We start from the raw sequence: 21,779 nt of genomic DNA on the forward strand, positions 1-21,779 counted from the left end.
GACACGTTGTCTATAGATATGCACCCATTGGTACGTCTTTCAAACTGAGTTCTCAAGTGTAGCGGCATGTCTTTTGCCAAAATCAGATAGCAACATATCAGGGCTTGATTACAGATGTCCATGGACGACAGTGCCATCTGTAGCACTACCATGAGTTTACAAAATTATTACTCGCTAGCGACTGCGTAAAATAAATGTATGAAAAATTGTACAGCGCCTCTGGTGGTTACTCGTAGAACTAAATTCCGTAGTGTGAGCCACTCGTAACGTAAAAAACCTATCGAAATCAAATCGCTAGCGAATGTCATTATGATCTATTGCCATACAAATTCGGTCCCATGAGTTATTAATTTGACAGACGTTGTCAAGAAATACCGTAACGATAGTAGTTATGTTATTCACTAGCAAAATGACAATAGTTTTCTATTTACAATTTTTATAGTGGCGTTTCTATGCCAACTCATGGTAGTGCTACAGGGCTTGATTACAGATGTCCATGGACGACAGTGCCATTAGAAGAACTGCACACTCGTTCGCTATCAATGCCACAAAACTTGAAAATCTAATATTCTAAAGAAATCGCGCAACTTTAGATACAAATTTAAACATCTCTTCATATCTTTATATATATATTTCTTATGTGCGTGTGTATGTCACTGGACTCCTCCTAAACGACTAAACTGATTTTGATGAAATTTGTTGTGTGTTCAAGGGGACTTGAGAATGGTTTAGATTCACAATTTAGTCCGTGGGAAAAGGTTTCTTTAATTAATTTTTAATTCGTAAGTAGTTATAGAATCGGAAACTATGCATTTGATCAAGTGATGATCTTTAGCAAAGTTGTTGTCCAAGAGCCCACGAGGGTTTGGGTGTTGGTAAGACCAATTTTCGACAGATGGCACCACTGTCATTCCAATGCAGGTACAAATTTTCCGTCTTATGTATGTCATATTATTTCTTTAAAATGCGGGCGAAGCCGCGGGCACCACTAGTAACGTTATAAATCTGAAGCATTTCTAAACTATTACAAACATTAATTACATTTCTGTCAAAATGTTGACTTTATCGCAGACAGTGTCAACCAAAAGGCCAAGTTCGGCTTATCTGAATCGTGACGTCATGATTTCTAATTAACCCTTTAACTTTGTCTCATAATTCTGATGGTTATATCAAACTTGACAAGTTAGGTATGATCTAGAATCGTTTATGACTTCGACAATAACATGCCTTAGCCAAGAAATTGAATTTTAAGCCAGAAATAAAGGTAGCGATACCTTCACTGTCGAATCGAGAAAGGTTGTACGAGTATTAATATAGGTCTTTTTCCTTTCCTGTCCTTTAAAAAGAAATGGAAATCGTAAATTTTCACGAGACAAAGCCGTTAAATTATAAAATCATTTTCATTGTCAGGTTTTCCAGATGAACGCGTTTCAACGGAGCGTATGATGGGTTGATAAATTCTCTATTTAAGGAAACAGTTCTTTGGACCCGAGCCAAGGGTCATATGTGCCTAAGTTGCTTACGATCGCGAAAATTATGTCTACTTTAAGCAATAACTTGATAACTGATGGAGAAGGTGTTTTGTTGTATACCTAATATACAATTCTTAGAAGAAAACCGAGCAAACCGAGTAAACTGCATGTTTACATGATACTAAGTGCCTACTGCCGCCCATGGACATCTGTAGTAAACCCCAGATAGGATTATATTCCTATCTGAGGTCGGCCACAGATGCGCAGCTACCATTGCGGACTAAGCTGGAATGCCTCGGACAAGTATGTCTCCAAACACCAAAATAGTATGAATAAGAAAATTTGGATTATGGATATGCAAATAGCACTATTTCGTTTTATATTACTTTAAGTTTTGACGTTTTTGAGCACAGAGGCGTTATAAATTAGTTAGTAGCTAGGTCAATGGCAGACCCATAGTATTACAAGTAAATATCATAGGAGGATAAGATCTCGCATCATATTTACTTAGGTCGCTTCATAGTCATTGCACGAAATTGGGTATAAATTGTGTTATGAAAGTATAGCCTATACTGTTCACTTATGAACGTATCGGACCTTCTAGTTCATGCCTACGACCTAGTTCAACAATGCCCTATTTTCGTACTGTCCTTCTTTATACCCTTTTCAATAACCAAACTGCACGAAAGGTCAAAAGTTGATATAAATGTTATTTATTTAGATTGTAAATAATACTATAGGGTTGAACGATAGATTAGTAAAGATTACTCACTCCTAACGAAAATGTACCCAGTTTTGAGATTTGAAATAGTTGCGTAAAAAAGTTTTGCCACGTCTCCATGCTAAAATGTCCCTAAAATATTTGAAATAATTATTTATTTATTATGTAAATTACGCAGTATTAGTTATTTATTCGTAAATTTTCTCTAAAAATGTTTTTATTTGTCAAGAATTCAAAAAAAGAACTTACTAATAAGCCGTTTGTGGCTTCATTCAATTTCAAGGCGGCGAAGTATCTTTACTAATCTATGGGTTGAACGAATACAAAATAGCGTTTTCGATAAAGAAAAACCACACAGGCCTCGCACGCCGATATAACGGTATAGTAGACTATATTATCTATGGAATTAAGATGTGAGAGGTATGACTATGAGCGCTGCCAGGATTACTTTCACGGAGGTGCGTTGCCATTTTTCGCTGACAGATATATATTTGTAATTGTTTGATCCCGGTGACGTTTTTTAATACCTCATTGTACATCCTGCCGCCGCCCATGGGTATGACATAATCCTCAGATGATTACATAAAACCACCAACCTTGTCTTCCAAGTCGATCTGAAGACTCTAATCGTGTCAGGGGTGATGCACGGCACTATCACAGAGGTCAAAATAGGCATGGTCTGGTTTTCCTGAGGAGTCTATGTACTTAACAAGGCACACGCGGTAGCCCGACTAGTCCACGTGGAAAACAAACCGACAGACAGACAGTATGTTCTCGCCGAGCTCAAGACGACGACTGGTCGCACGATGTGACATTGAAAGACGACTGTAAATTTTACATCTACCCACCTACAAGTTGACAAGGATTGGACGAAAACATTGTGTATACTTGTGACGATTCTAAAATTGTTAAATGTGTAAATTTGTTAGGCAAACGTCGGATAGATTGAATATTAATAATCAGCGCGTGATATATCCGTAACTTTCTGACAGTACCGAAATTAGGGTTAACCCCAATAATGCAGGGTTTCTGAAACTTATAATTCAACGTGCCCCTATTACGTTTTGGTCTCTATTATATAAATTAATATTATAGTTTAAAAAAAAATATTTACCCATTCCTTGAAATAAATATAAAAAATAAGATATTGTAAAAGCTGTTTAGCTTTCATTTAGACGTGCGTGCAATATCCTGCTTTTTGCACGCGTAAATTAATAATAATAATAATATCATTTATTCACCACAATTTCAGCACACAGTACAATTTTTAAAACTAAATATACTAAAATAACGCAGACACTACTACGCAACTTTGAGAAACCCTGTCCTAATGCGCCAAAGAATAACATCAACAATCAGTCTGACCTTTACTTAGATTAACCATTACTCTCAGTGGATGATAAATTGTTACTCCATATTACTTTCTTCGTGATATTTCAAGCCTAGGGCTCTCTTAGGCTATGTTTTCAAAGTCATCGCTCTGAATTGGTTATAAGATGGATTGTGCGATCAATCTCCAATCCCTGTCGCTTATCTTAATGCTAAAGTTTGCAAATGTTAGGTGGTCCTAACATTACTACGTGTGGGTTAGCGCTATTTTTGAGTGGAACTATACTTTTGTTTGGGCTGTATATGTGGGTACAATAGCACTATTTTTGAACGGATCTAAATCACTGCTGATCGCGGATTGTAGAAGGGAGCATGTTCTTGACCTTGATAACACTTTACCCGACTGCGGAGAGTAATGTTCTTTGAGTGTACGTATGCCTTATTTTAAAGAAAACGTTTGTGAATTATAAAAGGGACCTTGAAAGTAGTTTTTTCACGATTGCGGAGGGAAATGTCCTTGTAGCGTATACAAGTCTTGTAGCTGTAATAAAACAGTTTGACGGATTTAAACATGTGACATGTCGTTGGATTTGTCTAAATTGTGTTAGTGACATAGGCTGCATTACTTCCCTTTACAATTTATTATTTATAAGAAGTCAAGTTTTATTTTTTTTATTTTTAAAATAATTACTAATTAAACTAAAGTTTGAACAACTTTTTAATAGATACCGAACTATCATAGATACAGTTGGAGTTTTCGTAATTTAATTTATATTTTTAATCATTTATTTGCCATGAATATTACAGTCATTGCAGGTCTTACAATATATACATTAGTATCATATTCAGCTATGTTAATTTAAAAGCATGCAAATATTACAATTCAAACAATTTCAATACAATTAAATACAATGAATTCACAAAGATTCAACATTACATTATATATTATTACTATATTAATTTATAAAAAAAGCGTATTAAAAAAGGAGTGGCTTAAACCAATTTATGAAAAGTTAAACGTAATTCATAGGTGTCCATATTTTAGCTACACACAAAGACAATAATAAAATTTCAAGACCCACAGATAAAACTCACCTAACGACCTTGAATTTTAATCTCATGTTGATACAGAATCATTATCTTCGCGAATACGAATGTTTAATGCATTTTGTTCATTAGTGATGCACTCGTAAGTGGCGCTATCTGTTTCCAACAGGGATTCGAATCTTGGTACATTAGTCTTACTAGCTTTGAGATAAATAAAAAAATGTGAGCCGTCACGGGACGCCTGGCAGATGTGAAACATCGACATTATTTTGTAAAAGTAATATGCAGAAAAGAACATACTGTGATAGGAACTAAATATGTCATAATGATAAAATAAAATATTACGATTTTTTTCCAGATAACGATGACTATTTATTGAATTCGATTGCGCATGGCGACGCGTCGCCACACCGCACACACTACTGCATATAGGCTGTATATATATATACCATCGTATAGCGTGGCGACGCGACGCCACGGCATGCGTCGCCACGCCAGAAATCGGTTTTACGTGCGGCTATAGATGTTTCACATCAAAAACAAGTGAATTAATTTTCCGAAATAAATGAAAAAATGCGTTAATCTTATATATAAAACGAGCTTTTGCCCGCGGTTTCGCTCGCGTTACGAAGCAATATTTTCATCCCCTATTTTGTCCCCTTGGGGGTAGAATTGATCAAAATCCTTTCTTAGCGGATGCATACGTCATAACATCAGTGGTTTGGGCTGTGCGTTGATAGATCACTATGTCAGTCACCTTTGAGTTATATATATTTAGATTCTCGTGTCACAATGTTAGTTACCGTACTCCTCCGAAACGGCTTTACCGATTTTCACCAAATTTTATATGCATTTTCAGTAGGTCTGAGAATCTGCTAATATTTATTTTTTATACCCCTAAGTGGTAAGGTTTGTTCACCCTTAATATTTTTTTATTTATATGGCAACACAACGTTTGACGGGTCAGATAGTATTTTTTATAATATAGAGGTAGCATACGAGCACTTGATGGTAAGTGCCTACTGCCACCTATTGCCATCCTTAATCAGGTCTGTCTGGGGTCGGTCACAGATACGTTGCTATCGCTGGAACCAAGCTGGAACGCCTCGGATAAGTATGTCTCCCTTACCACACCCGTCAACCCAAAACAGCGCTTAACACTGCTGTTATTAGGCACAAATTGACGGTAGTGCTCCCGAATCGAAGGGTGCTACTTAAAATGTACTTTATAATAAAACCAGCTCTTTAAACTGTAATTATAAGCCCTTTTTAATAGCACGAGGCCATGGGTTTAACAGGGTTATCGATTCGACCTCATTCGTAAAACGTAACGTTGAATATTTCATTGTTTGCATGTGTTTCACTAATCCGTAACAACCTTTGAAATGCCGACGCGTAACTTTATTACGGGTGGAATAAATATAGGGTGCTCGTGAAATTTTGATGCTGTGGTTTTGTTTATTATCCGGTACAGAGGGTAATGTTTTTCGAGAATATATGTGTGATTCATTCTTTGCCATGACCGTTTTTTTTTTTGTTTTCGAGGGGGAAACCTTCAAAAGGTACCCGACGACGTGGGAGCGACGCCAGGTTATGTGGGATTCTTACCGCACTAAAACCCCACTGTGGCCGTCCTCGGCGCTGGGTAGAGGACTCCGGGATCTCCAACGGAACGCAACCGGAGTCCTCTTAGCGCGGTGCCCCCTCGGGCACCGCCCAGGTGAGTTTGTATCACCACACCGTCTGGTGTATACGACGGAATGCTACCACACATACCGCTTTCCTTCCCGGGGTCGCTAGCTGGGCGGATCGAGCTCCCACTCTTGCCGCCCGCAACCCCGTAAGCCCCTTTTAGTCGCCTCTTACGACAGGCAGGGGATACCGTAGCCCTATTCTGGTCCCGAAACTACAGGGACATCTTTGTCATGCCCCGCAGCCTAAACGGCCTGACGGGTTTTTACATATTAGTTGTCATTGGATTCGTATAAATAGTGTAAGTGTCACAGATTATTATTTTTTAATATTTAATAATATAATAATATATTTAATATAATAATATAATTGATTAATTTTTTAATAAAGTAGTCAAATTTCCTGCTTGGTTTAGTTCTAATTTTGTACTAGAGAATCTCTAGTGTAACATCTTATATCGTATCAAATCTTGCAGCTAAATCTAAACCTGTGAACCCCAAGCGATTGAGCAGAATTTTTGCACACACCTTGGGTCTGGAATGTGGATGACAGTGTATGATTACATTAGATACGTCTTTTCAAACACTTATTAATATTATATTTAATTAATTCGGTACTTATAATCTATTCATCCTTAGCCGTCAGTCGATTTTTTTGTTAAATTTTTCGTAAGCCGAAATTGTTAAATGTCGAAATATGTTAAGCAAAACTTCGGATAGATCGATTATTAATAACGAATGTTAATATGCCAAATAGGGGACGAAAGATTCTATAAATAAAATTATATATACTTTAAACAAAGGCATCAGTTGTTAAATTGTACAGTGACGAATGCTTCTTGCTCTCCTAATAAATTTATGTAATTAATTGCAACAAAACCCTTCCAGGTTTCGCCCACCGAGTACTGGTAAAGGGATTACTTCGAAATGAATCACATTTTATTGTTATTGAGTATTAAGAGCAAAATTATAGCCTATACCTACAATTTAGACAAATGCAAAGACACCTCATATGTGGTAGATCCCTTCGTGCTCGACTCTGACAGCCCACCACCGCCACATCTATTTGTACCTTATAACAACAGTATTAAGCGCTGCTGAGTTCAGGTTTGAAGGGTGTGGTAAGGGAGACATACCTTTCCGAGGCATTCCAGCTTAGTACTCACGGGTAGCATCGCATCTGTGGCCGATCTCAGGTAGGAATATCTAATCCTATCTGGGGTTGATTAGAGATGTCCATGGGCGGCAGAAGCCACTTACTATCAGGTGGACTGCATGCTCATCTGCTACTCCTATATTATTACCAAAAATGTTAAAACCCGGCAAGCCGTTTGGGCTACAGAGCGTGCCAAAGAATGAGACATATATTATATTATACATAAATACGCTATCTTCTAAGTAAACATTACCTTCCACGATCGTGTAAAAACTGATACCAAACCAAGTCGTTACTTAAGCTTTATCTAATCAGAAATATTTTTCGACCTTTCTAGGAACTTATCACCATTGATAACAATATGTGTACATCAATCATTTTAAGTTAGTAATGTTTACTTAGAAATGTATATAATAAATTAGTTATAGATAAATAAGTCATACTTTTCCTTATGTATATCAGAAATGTTTACAATATATTAGTCATGTGCAGGTAATAATGTATCAGATTCAATTATTTCTTTTGCGTCAGTTTTTGAAATGTTTCTGTAATCTATGCATATCCTGTACGCAGTCGTCAAAACTATGTTTTTAGGGATCCGTACCCAAAGGGATAAAAACGGAACCCTATTACTAATCCTCCGCTAACTGTCCGTCTCTCACAACGCCCTATCTCTTGAACCGACACTGATTTTTAAAATTTTGATTATTTTCGCAAATGTTCTAACATCAAGGTTCTGCCACCTTTTATTAGGTGCCTTATAGTGGTGCTGAGTTCAATCACCTCTGATAGTACCTTTGAAATTGTATGTACATTCCCCATTATACAAATCTTTACACGCCATAATAGAACTAGAAAAAAAAATTTAAGTTTAATTTTTCTATGATATACCTACCAAAGTGCCGTGTAAAATACTCATAAAGTGACTAAAACTAAATTCGTGTTACATAAATATTAGGTATTTTATGACATTTTTATGTTGCTACAAAATAAACCCTAGATTTAAAACCATGATATGTCTACACCTTGATTAATGTAAGCAACTAAAGTTTAAACGAACTTAAATGTGTATAATAGAAATAAATTATAGAAGATGGAAATCCCCTATATGTTTCGACACTACCGCCAACGAGTTTTATCTTATCATCATCAACCCATTACAGTCCCACTGCTGAGCACAGGTCTCCTCTCAGAATCAGAAGGATTAGGCCATAGTCCACCGCGCTGGCCAAGTGCGTATTGGTAGACTTCAAATACCTTTGGAAACATTTGTTTTAAGATTTCTCAGGTATGCGGGTTTCCTCACGATGTTTTCGTTCGCCGTTTAAACAAGTGATAATTAATATCTAATACATATAACTTTGAAAAATCATAGGCCTGGGATTTGAACCTCGCACCCCTCCATCAAGAGGCCGAGTTTCTTAACCACTAGGCTATCACTGCTAGTTCTATATTATACATAATACGATCCATTAAAAAATTAGTATTGAAAAATTTGGAAACGAATGACGTAATAAAACAAAACGCCCCTATGGTTTGTTGTCCACGATATGTTTTATTTTAAGTCATTTAAGACCTTTATAAAAGGGGTCAAGTGCGTCTAGGGTCTTATTATCTCGAGTAGCTATTAAAATAGTGTAGGCTGTAGTTATGATGATAAATATAACTTCTGAGTATAAGATGTTATAGAAAACCAAAGACTATTATAAATGTCTGTACCTCATCACTACTCATCTATAACCAAACAAACGGCAGAGCTCTATCTCTGAATCTCTATTATTATAAAGCAAAAATAGATGTGGCGGTGGTTTTTTGCATTCCACCTGATGGTAAGTGTCTACTGCCGCCCATGGACATCTGTAATCGACCCCAGATAGGATAAGATATTCCTACCTGAGGTCGGTCACAGGTGCGCCGCTACCCCTGAGAACTAAGCTGGAACGCCTCGGAAAAGTATCCCATACCACAATACCACATCCTTCAAATCAGAACACAGCAGCGCTTAACACTGCTGTTATGAGGCAGAAATAGGTGTAGCGAACCACAAAGGGTTCCAAAAACGATACTACGAGTAGTACTAAAAATATAAAATAATAAAATAAAAATGCCGTACGGAACCCTCAGTGCGCGGGTTTGACTCGCATTAGGCTTATATTTTTGAAATTCATAAACCAAAATAATAAACACGACATATAGAGCAAAACAATTCAGATTATCCTATCACTTTACGAAAATAGTTTTTATCATGCCTATAATCAGTCCAGATTATCATGTCACATTCCAAAGTACAAAGGGTTTACACATACAAATATACTTTCTTGTAGTCATAATTTCATAATTTGTTATTTTTTTATGACATAGGAGTAGCAGATGAGCATGCAGTCCACCTGATAAGTGGAACTAAGTGGCTACTGCCGCCCATATACATTTGTAATCAACCCCAGATAGGATTAGATATTCCTACCTGAGGTCGGCCACAGATGCACCGCTACCCCTGAGGACAAAGCTAAAACGCCTCGGAAAAGTATGTCGCTCTTACCACACCCTTTAAACCAAAACACAGCAGCGCTTAACACTGCTATTAGGTAGAAATAGGTGTGGTGGTGGTGCCGCCGGGGTCGAACCACAAAGGGCTCTACTACCTTAAATGTTGGTTGATCAATTATATATTGATAATCTTGGCCAGCCTGGAGACCAATACACGCTTGGCCAGCGTGGTGGATTATGGCTTAATCCTTCACATTCTGAGAGGAGATCCATTCTCAGTGGGACAGTAATTTGATTATCAGTTGTCTGGCCGGGGATCGAACCCAAAACCCTTTACGCGTCAGAACGGTACAGTAACCGATCGATGTATAATTGTCTTTTAACTTATAATGCCAGCGCATTCAATGATAATAATCATAGTCATAAGCTAATTACATCTAGCGTTCCACGTCGATAAAATACAATGGTTCATTATAATTAGTTTTGCTTAAGTTTCTACACGTTTCACATTAATCGGTTTACTGGTATGAATAATTGCGTTTGTGTAACGGGTACTCACGATATGCGTTTTTTATTGCCGATATTTCGACCCAGTTGCATGGATCGTGGTCACGGCGAAACTGAGGTGGAGGGGAGAAACCGTTGACAAGTACTAGTGGTAGATTAATCTATCTACCCTACGTCTAGTTCGTTTTCTTTTCTAGGTTTCATATCACGACACACAACACTGACAATATCCTTACGCTCCGTACTTTGCACTATTTGTGACTTGCATAAACTAACCACTGGATTCCACGTTTGGGCTAACTTAAAACCATCTTCTCTATTGAAGTTCCTAGGATGTTTCTTGATCTCTATTGCTTCTCTTACTAAACGAGGAAAGTAATGACGCTCAGTGGAGATCACCTGAGGTTTGTGTAATTCAATCCAGTGGTTACAACCTGAACTGAGGATGTGTTCGGCTACCGCAGATTTCTTAGGGTCATTATTTTTGACTGCGCTGATATGTTCCTTAATGCGTTGTGATATGGCTCGTTTTGTCTGCCCAATATACGAGCTACCACAACTACAGTCAACCTTATAGACCCCTGGGCACTGGTATGGAATAGTATCCTTGGGGGAACGAAGATAGGCCGCGAGCTTTTTAAAAGGCGCGGCATATATTGGGCAGACAAAACGAGCCATATCACAACGCATTAAGGAACATATCAGCGCAGTCAAAAATAATGACCCTAAGAAATCTGCGGTAGCCGAACACATCCTCAGTTCAGGTTGTAACCACTGGATTGAATTACACAAACCTCAGGTGATCTCCACTGAGCGTCATTACTTTCCTCGTTTAGTAAGAGAAGCAATAGAGATCAAGAAACATCCTAGGAACTTCAATAGAGAAGATGGTTTTAAGTTAGCCCAAACGTGGAATCCAGTGGTTAGTTTATGCAAGTCACAAATAGTGCAAAGTACGGAGCGTAAGGATATTGTCAGTGTTGTGTGTCGTGATATGAAACCTAGAAAAGAAAAACGAACTAGACGTAGGGTAGATAGATTAATCTACCACTAGTACTTGTCAACGGTTTCTCCCCTCCACCTCAGTTTCGCCGTGACCACGATCCATGCAACTGGGTCGAAATATCGGCAATAAAAAACGCATATCGTGAGTACCCGTTACATAATAAAATGTCTCAATTCCGCGATAATTTTAGTCTAAAATCATATAATTGCGTTTGATTGCCACGCCGCACTTTACACCACAGTATACACCATAAAGATACCTTCGTTTAATTAAAAACTTGTACTTACATTTGTTATTTAAGTTTATAAACAGTGATAAACTAGTGGTTACGAAAATCTGCCTTTTGATCGAGGGGTCCAAGGTTCAAATCCCAGGCCCGCACTTCTGACTTTTCAGTTATGCGCGTATTAGAAATTAATTATCACTTGCTTAAACGGTGAAGGAAAACTTAGTGAGAAAACCTGCATACCTGAGATATCATAAAAAAAGGTTTCAAATGTATGTCAAGTCTACCAATTCGCACTTGGCGAGCGCCGTGGACTATAACCTAATCCTTCTCAGTATGAGAGGACCCATGCCCAGTAGGACAGTAATTAGTTTTCCTTAAGTTTCTACACGTTTCACAGTAATCGCTTTACTGGTATGAATAATCGTGTTTGATTGCCACGCCGCACTTTACACCACAAAGGTCTTCTTAGTTTTTTTAAAACGCTTGTACATAAGTTTGTTAGTTTTGTACGTCCCTGTAGTTCCGAGAGCAGAATAGGACTACGGTATCCCCTGCCTGTCGTAAGAGGCGACTAAAAGAGGACTTCCGGGGTTGCGGGCGGCAAGACTGGGAGCTCGAACCTCCCGGCCAGCGACCCCGGATAGGAGGGCTGTATGTGTGTTCGCATACCGTCGTGCACACCAGACAGTATGACGAGTGTCATGCTCACCTGGATGGAGCCTTTAGGTGGTAGGTGGTGGAGGTGACGTTTTGAAGGTTTCCCCCTTGTTAAATAAAAAAAGGTTATGTATGTTAGGGTCAAATCTTGCAAGTTTAATTTGACCTATTTCCCGGTATCCGATTGAGCTGAATTTTTTAAAACGCATGATAAGCTTAGTGACGTCATTCTAAATCCAAAATGGCGGACGACCTTTAGAGGGCGGGTATCCAATCAAAGGAATTTCTGAGAACAATACGTAAAATAAAGTTATTTTTAAAAACTCGTTTTTAAAAAAGTTCTTTTTGATCTATTCTAGTAGGTGTGAAGTTAATGAAAAATAAATAAAATAATAATCTAATATTTTAAACAATTTTTCATACCTGTAAATAGTTAAAAATGGATGCAATTGACGACGAACTAGTGAGTCTATTTGACCTCACAGTGGACTATCGATTCAAACTCATTAGTCCAAACTTTTCGAACCAAAACAAAACAGCTTTATAACACTGTTATAATTGTTATACAGCATAAATATTTTATTAAACGTGGCAGTACCACCGCCGGCGTCGAACCTGTAGAGTTCGATCAGTTAGTATAATTGAGTTTTAATGCTTCTAAAATAATGTTTTATACATGGCACCTATTTTTATTCGACTAGGGCGAAGGAAAAGGTTATGGTTTTGATTATGTATGTACGTGTGTATGTGGATATGTGTGTTTATCTGTTCCCTCATGAAACCTACACTACATATTAACCATAATTGTGACGTATGACCTATTATCCTTACTATCCTTATCCTTATCCTTATCCTTACTAATATTATAAATCTGAAAGTAACTCTGTCTGTCTGTCTGTCTGTCTGGTTGTCTCTTCACGCCTAAACCACTGAACCGATTTTAGTGAAATTTTGTACAAAGATAGTCTGAGACCCGGGAAAGGACATAGGATAGCTTTTATCCCGGAAATCCCACGGGAAGTAGGGATGGATTGGAGAATCGATCTTTTGGACCAAAAAAATCGATTATTTTAATCGATATTAGTAAGAATTGAATCGTAAACTATGCATTTGATCAAGTGATGACCTTTAGCAAAGTTGTTGTCTATGAGCCCACGAAGGTTTCAGAGTTGGTACGACCAATTTTCGCTAGATGGCGCCACTGCCATTCCAATGAAGGTACGAATTTTCAGTTTTATGTTTGTTGGTATGTCATATTATTTTCTTTTAAACGCGGACGAAGCCGCGGGCAAAAACTAGTTTTAAGTACATAGATCGTCAGCTGATTATAAACTATGTGACGTCACTCTAATTTAATAATGCATCTCTAGAACGCAAAAAGTGGTTAGTCATTTTTTTATGAGGTATCAAATTGAAGGGCTTAATTAGTACATTACAAATATGCATTATTAGTTTGTTTTTAACTATTGCGTATATCTGTTATATGTACTGTTGTAACTGTATGAATAATCCATGACATATAATCTGATCATCATATGCATGAGTATTAAATAAAAATGTACTTATATTTCCTTGTTTCATACTTATTAAAAGTATTTTTTCGCATTTTGGTATTAGTTTTTTAACACATTTTCCCTTCATTATAATGTACACTATACTCCATAAAGTAAATATTTTATTTATACTTCGTCGCTTTATTTTCATTTTCCGTCCCTGACCTAAATAACAAGTACATAGCAATTACAAAAACACGGTATGGCTCGGAGCTATTTAAATGGACAACTACATTTCATGTCATCACGAAACTAAACCAATAATTATATAGATATTGATGGCAATATGGACTTCGGCCCTATTACTGTTTTAAAATGGAAAAAGCAGTCATAAAAAGAGACGGCACGCCTCACATAATTGTACCTGCCTTGATATCCTTTTCAAAGCAGACGGTTTATTACGATTACTTGTTAAAGATTTTCCGAATCATTCAAAAATTCTCGGCTTGTGTACTGACATGAACATTGACCTAAAAGTTAATATTACTAGTGTCAAATCATTTTTGGGAGGTTCAAAGAAGTTCTGACCGGAGGTTTAGCTCTACAATAATTCATATTTCGTCAAAACCGTCAGAACAGTACCCTTACCATGAGTTTTTACGTTTTGACAAATATGACTGTTTTGGTATTTGTTTACGTATTTGCCCATACTATTTCCAATTAGCGCCCCTATCGGATTGTGTCAAAACTTGGAAATAGTATGGGCCAATACGTAAACAAATACCAAAACAGTCATATTTGTCAAAACGTATAAACTCATGGTAAGGGTACAGAACGTCATCAAGGATTTTATGCGTCAAAATAATACAATAGCCTATTAACGAAAGTTACAGTAGAAATGTTTCTTTACAACTAAACTATACTCTCACTGTACAATAAACTACTCTACTAAATGCAAAATAATATTGATAGAGCCGTTAAGTCTTGCCACCTATTATTTTTTTAATATATCATTTTTTCCTAAATTCCATAATAGTTCAAAGACTTCCTTCCTTCAAACTGAACCTTTATCTAAAATCATTTAAAAAAGGCGTTATATAATAAACAAGACATGACGAACAAACTTTACCTGTGCCACAGCGCACGATAATGATGACCTCATTGATATTGTATCTGCCCGATAAAAAGTCCGATACTGCACTACAACTAGGCTTCATTTACACTCCAACCGTCGTGAGAGACGCACGTGTCGCAACTGTGCGTAGTGATGTATTTGTGGCTACTGTTGTGTGTGTGCGCGCTTGCGCGGGCGCAGGACGGCCCGTCAGTGAACACGACTCAAGGCGTGGTCGTCGGCAATGTGGTTAATGCGAACCATATAGCGTTTTATGGGATCCCATACGCTGGGTCTACGGCCGGCGAAAATCGCTTTAAGGTAGGTTATGGTTTAAACCGGTTATCACGTTATTGGGTTATGTTCAACCGGTTACGTGAATCAGTTTATGTCTTGTACTTTATGTATGATTTTTTTATGTTTGTATCCGCAAAACTCAGAAAATAGTGCGCAAATTAACTTGATTTCTTTACACAATATTGCATGTTTAATTAGGAGTGTTTTTATATAAGGTTCATCCCGAAATTCCCACGGGAACTTTATAAAATTCTTTATTTACATCAGACTGAACCTTAGACAAGCATCAAGATGAGCTCATAAAGTTGATTAACACATGATTCATACAACATTATTGTTTTTGGCAACTGTAACCATTCCGACTGGCATTGGCCTTGTATGCGAATTAAAAGGACTTCATTTACATTTCGTTTCACATTACGACGTGACTTTCTTATCGCATAGGTCAGGGTTTCTCAACCTTTTTTATTGCTACTTTTACATATTACAGAGGAATATTTTGTGTGTAACTGTGGCAGACATTATTTTATCATTCAAACCCCCAAAGAATATTAAATCGGAATATTATAGAGGAACAAAAACGACACAATTATAATAATGGTCAGTTTGCTGTCGCAAGCATATATTCTCAAATAGGCGGCTTTTTGAAGTCGCCTGCGGGCACACTTTACCTATACCTTTACCAAGGGCGTCCGGCGCATAGTTTGAGAATCACTGCCTTAGGTATTACATAACGATTTCACTACTGAGAATTCTTTAGGTATTTACAAGGTGCCTTGGTACATGGCAAGTCATATGACTATCGCATACCTGTTATTATAAAACATAATTGTTGAGGTAAATAATGTATACGTGTGTGTGTTTGTTGGCAATAATTACTGACAATCTGCGATCTTCGCCTGTGAAAAGGAAATATACACTACATTTTGCAATGGCTTTGTTTGTGGTTGGTAGAACCCTTTGTGTTTCGACTCCGGCGGCACCACCGTCACACCTATTTCTGCCTCATAACAGCAGTGTTAAGTGCTGCTGTGTTCCGGTTTGAAGGCTGTGATAAGCGAGACATACTTTTCCGAGGCGCTCCAGCTTAGTCCTCAGCATGTCTAATCCTATCTGGGGTTGATTACGTATGTCCATGGGCGACTGTATCCACTTACCATCAGGTGGACTGCATGCTCGTCTGCTATTCCTATATTATAAAAAATGTATGGCATATGTATCACTACCATAAATAAGACGAATCCGGCGACACTTCATATGTAAACATGCGTCAAGCCGTTTGAACAACTGGGTGCCAAAGATAGAAACATTACCCTCTGCAGTCGTTTAAAAAACATGATATTCTCAAAATATATTTATATTTAGATCAGATATCTTCACACTGTACGATACGATTATGTCAATATCAATGACCTGTGTAATCTTATTGACGGATCGGAACGACTTATCAGTGATTGGAAAACATATAGGTCTACTCTACGCGATATTTAGGAGAATACTATCACAATGTTATAGATGATTAAATAATACTATAATATATAATAATACAAATAATATTTGAAGGGTTCTGCCAAACCCTTTTGTGGTTCGACTCCGGCAGCACCACCGCAACAGCGGTGGCGACGGTACCTCTACTTTTCAACCATGTTTGTTCTACCTTTTTTCAACTAGCATAGATTGCCTTCATTTATATTACAATATTTATTGAACCAAGCTATACGTCGAATTACTAATACAAATATTACTATTTCTATGTGCGAGGCAGTGCTAATTATCAAGTGTGGAAAAATAATTCCAGGAAATAAAAAATGTTAATGTTTGTACCAGTCTACCTACTTCTTTACTTATATGTAGTATCATTAGACTAATCTCACACGCAAAGGGTCCTGGATACGATTCCCACACAGATATCTGAGCAATGAATTTCGGTATGTGTTCTGTGTCTGAGTATTTGTCTATTTGTATTTGTGTGTTCATGACAACCACGACACAGATAATCATAGTATGGGGCTATGAGTGTAGAAAGCGCCTTTATACACAAAGAGATGGACTCATTACCATGTATTACATAATAATATTTCCTTTCCAGGCGCCTGTTCCAGCTCCTAACTTTCCAGGGGTCTTCCATGCCATCGAGAACAACGTAATATGCGCCCAACCGAGTCCTCGAGGTCTCATCGGCGTAGAGGACTGCTTAAAACTGAACATCCATACGAAAAACCTCACGACACCTAAACCAGTATTAGTATGGATTCAAGGAGAAGACTTCACTTCATACAACACTGGAACTTACTCCTACGACAGATTGGTACAATCTGATCTCGTGGTCGTGTCAATGAACTACCGTCTTTCCATCTTCGGGTTCCTTTGTTTAGGGGTACCAGAAGCGCCAGGCAACGCTGGTCTGAAAGATATTGTCCAGGGATTGAAATGGATCCAAGCAAATATTGCAGGATTTGGTGGCAACCCTGACAATGTAATTCTCATGGGGCACGGGTCAGGAGCAGCCATGGTTGACCTGATTACGTTATCACCGCTTGCGACAGGACTAATACATAAGGCTATGGCTTTGAGCGGCTCTGGATTAGCACCGTGGGCGATCGCGTATGATCCTATCGGTCATGCGAAAGCCGTAGGTGATAAGCTCGGTTACACTGATAAGGAAAGAGAAGATTTAGCCAAACTACTAACTACAACCGAATTAAATGTTCTAGAAAGCGCGCTTCATGACTTCGAGTTTCCTAACAACACTGTATTATTCGGCCCGTGTATTGAAGATGCTACTTTAAACCCAAACGACACATTCCTTGCTGACAACCCCATTAACTTGATTCGTGCTGGTAATTACAGTGATATCCCTTACATCGGAGCCAACACAAACAGAGAAGGCTCAATACGAGCCGAGCAGGCCGCTTTCCGACAATGGTTGGAGAGGATGCAAGCGAATTTCACAGAATTCATACAAGTGGACTTAAATTTCGCATCGGCGGATAACGCTACGACCGTTGTGAACTCGATCCGAGAATTCTACTTCGCGCAGAGACCAATCAACATGGAAACAATCGAAGATTTCTTGAATTACATGGGAGACACGATAATTCTTGTGCCAGTTATAAGGCATGCGAGGGAAAGAGCGTTGAGATCTCGTTCTGAAGTTAGATTATTTGAGTTCGCGTACAGAGGTACATTGAACTCAGATTGGCCCTTCACGCAGATACCTCTAAAGGGCGTGAAGCATGGTGGAATCCTCAACTACCTCTTTGATTTTGATCTTAAGGCCTCCGATGCTATCGTGAGGGACACACTCCTCAGACGAGTTCAGGCATTCGCATATACCGGGTAAGTTGTTATCAGAATGGACTATACGTAATTTTAATTATTAGATTTTGTTGCAGCATATGATTGATGATTTTTATGGACGTCCTTCACACAAAGCCGTAGTGGCTATAATTTCAGTTACTTTTTTGTAAATCTCAATCCCCGATTCCCGCTTCGTAAATGTAATATTTCTCATATTCCCCGATCCACTTGTAATAAATGAATAAGGCACGTCTTTTACGTCCTCAACCCATTACTGTCCCACAGATGGGCACGGATCTCCTCTTAGAATGAGAAAGATGCCTGTGTATTGTCCGCGTAAAACTGCTAGTCCGCTCTGAATAAAGAAATGAATCGCGTCGCCATAGCAAACTGTATGACTACACCTGCTCGCGACATATTCAGAGCGGACTAGCACTTTGGCGCGGACTATAACAGGGATAAAATTATAACTTTTGGTTAGATATCGACACGTGGCAACCACTTTATGTAATCTTAAGTATATATCTAATTTATCATATAGGAAGTATCTTATCAGCTCAAGTTAAAATCACTATTATTTGTCTAAGTGCGTCTTCGGTATCGTATTCGTGAATAATCACTGATAAAAAAAATGTTATATCCCTTTTTCATTGCTCATATTTTTTTCAAAATCTTTATAAATTAACTATAAATTAATTTATAATTATATTTTAGGCTTCAAATAATTACATTTATTTGACGATTTATTTCATGATTACAATTTAATCAAATTGTGCAATATTATGAACTGACGGCATATTAACGGCTTTTATAGAAATATCAGTACTCATATTGGCACACATAAGTATTTGTCTCTCAAATAGCATATTATCAATAATATTTCATTGAAGTATACTATGTATATCTGATATTTGAAATATAGCAGAAACTACTGAAAATATGTTCACTGAATTTCGCAAAGATTTAACAATAGTTTTATGTAACGGCTACAACAATTGTGTTGTAACTCACGTACTGAAAACTGCACATGCGTTTCTTTATTTTTTCAACTACACAATGAAATCGGTTTATTTTTAACCGACTTCAAAAACGATAAGGTTTTATAGATTGAACTTGTATTTTTGACTCTTTAATAAGCAGTGTAAAACGCTGCTGTGTAAAAGGGTCATACCTTTCAGCGGAAGGAATATCTCCTTCTCTTCTCCTTCTCCTATATACTTTACCGATGTTCAAACTTAGTCCTCAGCTCGCTCAGCAAAGCATGTGAGGGCGTCAGTCTTCAAAGTTAGGTTAGGTTAGGTTAGATTAGCATTGGATAAGAGAGGCGTTAGCATTTGTGAAGCAACCTCAGATAGGAATCTAATCTTATCTGGGGTTGATACAAATGGCCATGAGCCAGTAGCCACTAACCACCAGATGGACTGTTTACTACTTCAATATTATACAAAAAATCAAAACATCATATAAATAACTTTGATAAGTAAAGATACTTCACCGCTTTGAAATTGAATGAAGCCACTAAAAGGCTGATTTGTCAGTTATTTTTTTATTTCTTGACAAATAAAAAACATACAGAAAAATTACGAATAAATAACTAATACTGCGTAATTAACATAATAAATAATTAAGTATTTCAAATATTTTAGAGACATTTTAGCACGGAGACGTGGCAAAACTTTTTTCGGCAACTATTTCAATTCTCAAAACTGGTTACATTTTCTTGATAGGAGTGAGTTATCTTTACTAATGTATGATAAATAATGGGAATATCTTCTTTTTCCAGGAATCCAACCCCTGAAGGAGGGTCATTCACCACCTGGCTGCCAGTCACCGCCACACCCCACGTCCTGTACATCAGTGGGGAAGAAGTTGCACCCGAGCAAACCATTTTCAAGGAAGAAATCAGGGTCAATCTCAACCAAGAGGAAATGAACTTCTGGAACGCCTTATACGACAGATACTATCTACCACCAAGACCTGTGTCTTCTGCTGGAAAGTTAACGTTTTTGAGTGCCTTAATTTTAGTCAGCCAGTTTATTGTTAGGTTATTTTAATTTATTAAGTTCGTATTTAAAAATGCATTTAAAGTCTTCACACGAAGGGCTATGCTTTGGCCTACTTAGTACTAATACTGTATACATATTATGTAATAGGAAATAATCCCACCTAAAATTGATAAGAGATGCGTCTCTGCCTTAGACTAAACTGGGACGCTTCATGTACTCGTAGTATTTTGCCAAGACACCCGTCTGACAAAAACACGGCAATCAAGTTAAAAGGGACAGACAAATACATAATTCGGTACGAATTTAAGTACAAAATTACCATCTTTACGTAAAATTCACCTGTAAAACTATTACGTAAAATTTAAATGCAAATCATGATTTACGAAAAAACAAACAAAAACGTTTTGTCGACTAGGTAGTCAGACTATATACAGTGACTTGTCGACAAAACTCTTTTTTGTTATAATTATATGAAAAAGGCTGAAATTAATGAAAATATTGACATCTAGATGCACGGCAGTGCGTCCACCAAAGTCGGAGAACACACGCAATTCTAGTGACAGAATTATTTACGGCTAGCCAACCCATATATATATATATATATATACCTTTTAAGTATTTTTAACTTTTTTAAGAAAAAAGTGCTATCATTTATAACGTAACTCATTTACTTTTACATAACTACATTACACGCCATTTAATTTTGTAATAACTAATACTATACCAGTAGTAAGTCATCGTTAACTTTAATGATGACTGTTTTGAGTCAAATTTTGACTTCTGTTTAAATTTTAATTGAAAACATTATTATAGTTTTCAATGCCCACTTAAATGTTACAATGAGTTTTTATAGTTTAAGTTTAAAAACAATAATTTGTTTAATAAATTAAACTCAAAAGTCCAAAGTATTTTTTGGTTTTAATTTAATCGTAATTAAAATAATTTTATGTAATGTTAATATTAATAACAATTCTATTCTTCCCACAGATTAGTTAAGATTACTCACTCCTAACAAGAAAATGTACCCAGTTTTGAGAATTGAAATAGTTGCGTAAAAAAGTTTTGCCACGTCTCCGTGCTAAAATGTCCCTAAAATATTTGAAATAATTATTTATTTATTATGTAAATTACGCAGTATTAGTTATTTATTCGTATTTTTTTTCTAAAAATGTTTTTATTTGTCAAGAATTCAAAAAAAGAATTTACTAAGAAGCCGTTTGTGGCTTCATTCAATTTCAAGGCGGCGAAGTATCTTTACTAATCTATG

The 21,779-nt window shown here is 37.1% G+C and overlaps 2 protein-coding genes across 2 annotated transcripts in view; one reads left to right on the top strand and one right to left on the bottom strand.

Annotated features, from left to right (window-relative positions):
• Trpm (transient receptor potential cation channel, subfamily M) overlaps positions 1-21,779 on the bottom strand; it is a 308,502-nt gene that overhangs the window by 212,820 nt on the left and 73,903 nt on the right. The window lies entirely within an intron of this gene.
• LOC140752353 (venom carboxylesterase-6) lies at positions 15,018-21,396 on the top strand. Its single transcript, XM_073086617.1, has 3 exons — positions 15,018-15,230; positions 17,296-18,545; positions 20,290-21,396. The coding sequence occupies exons 1-3, from the start codon at positions 15,063-15,065 to the stop codon at positions 20,558-20,560; spliced, it is 1,689 nt and encodes a 562-aa protein (XP_072942718.1). The 5' UTR covers positions 15,018-15,062; the 3' UTR covers positions 20,561-21,396.

The sequence above is a fragment of the Epargyreus clarus genome, unplaced genomic scaffold, assembly GCF_041222505.1.
Source record: "Epargyreus clarus isolate Ecla_fem2 unplaced genomic scaffold, WU_Ecla_fem_2.2 ptg000024l, whole genome shotgun sequence".
Lineage (NCBI taxonomy): Eukaryota > Metazoa > Arthropoda > Insecta > Lepidoptera > Hesperiidae > Epargyreus > Epargyreus clarus.

Coding starts and splice junctions, on each gene's coding strand:
- LOC140752353 (XM_073086617.1), top strand. CDS start 15,063: ATGTATTTGTGGCTACTGTTGTGTGTGTGCGCGCTTGCGCGGGCGCAG. Junction 15,231..17,295: donor CCGGCGAAAATCGCTTTAAG/GTAGGTTATGGT, acceptor TTTCCTTTCCAG/GCGCCTGTTCCAGCTCCTAA. Junction 18,546..20,289: donor CAGGCATTCGCATATACCGG/GTAAGTTGTTAT, acceptor TTCTTTTTCCAG/GAATCCAACCCCTGAAGGAG.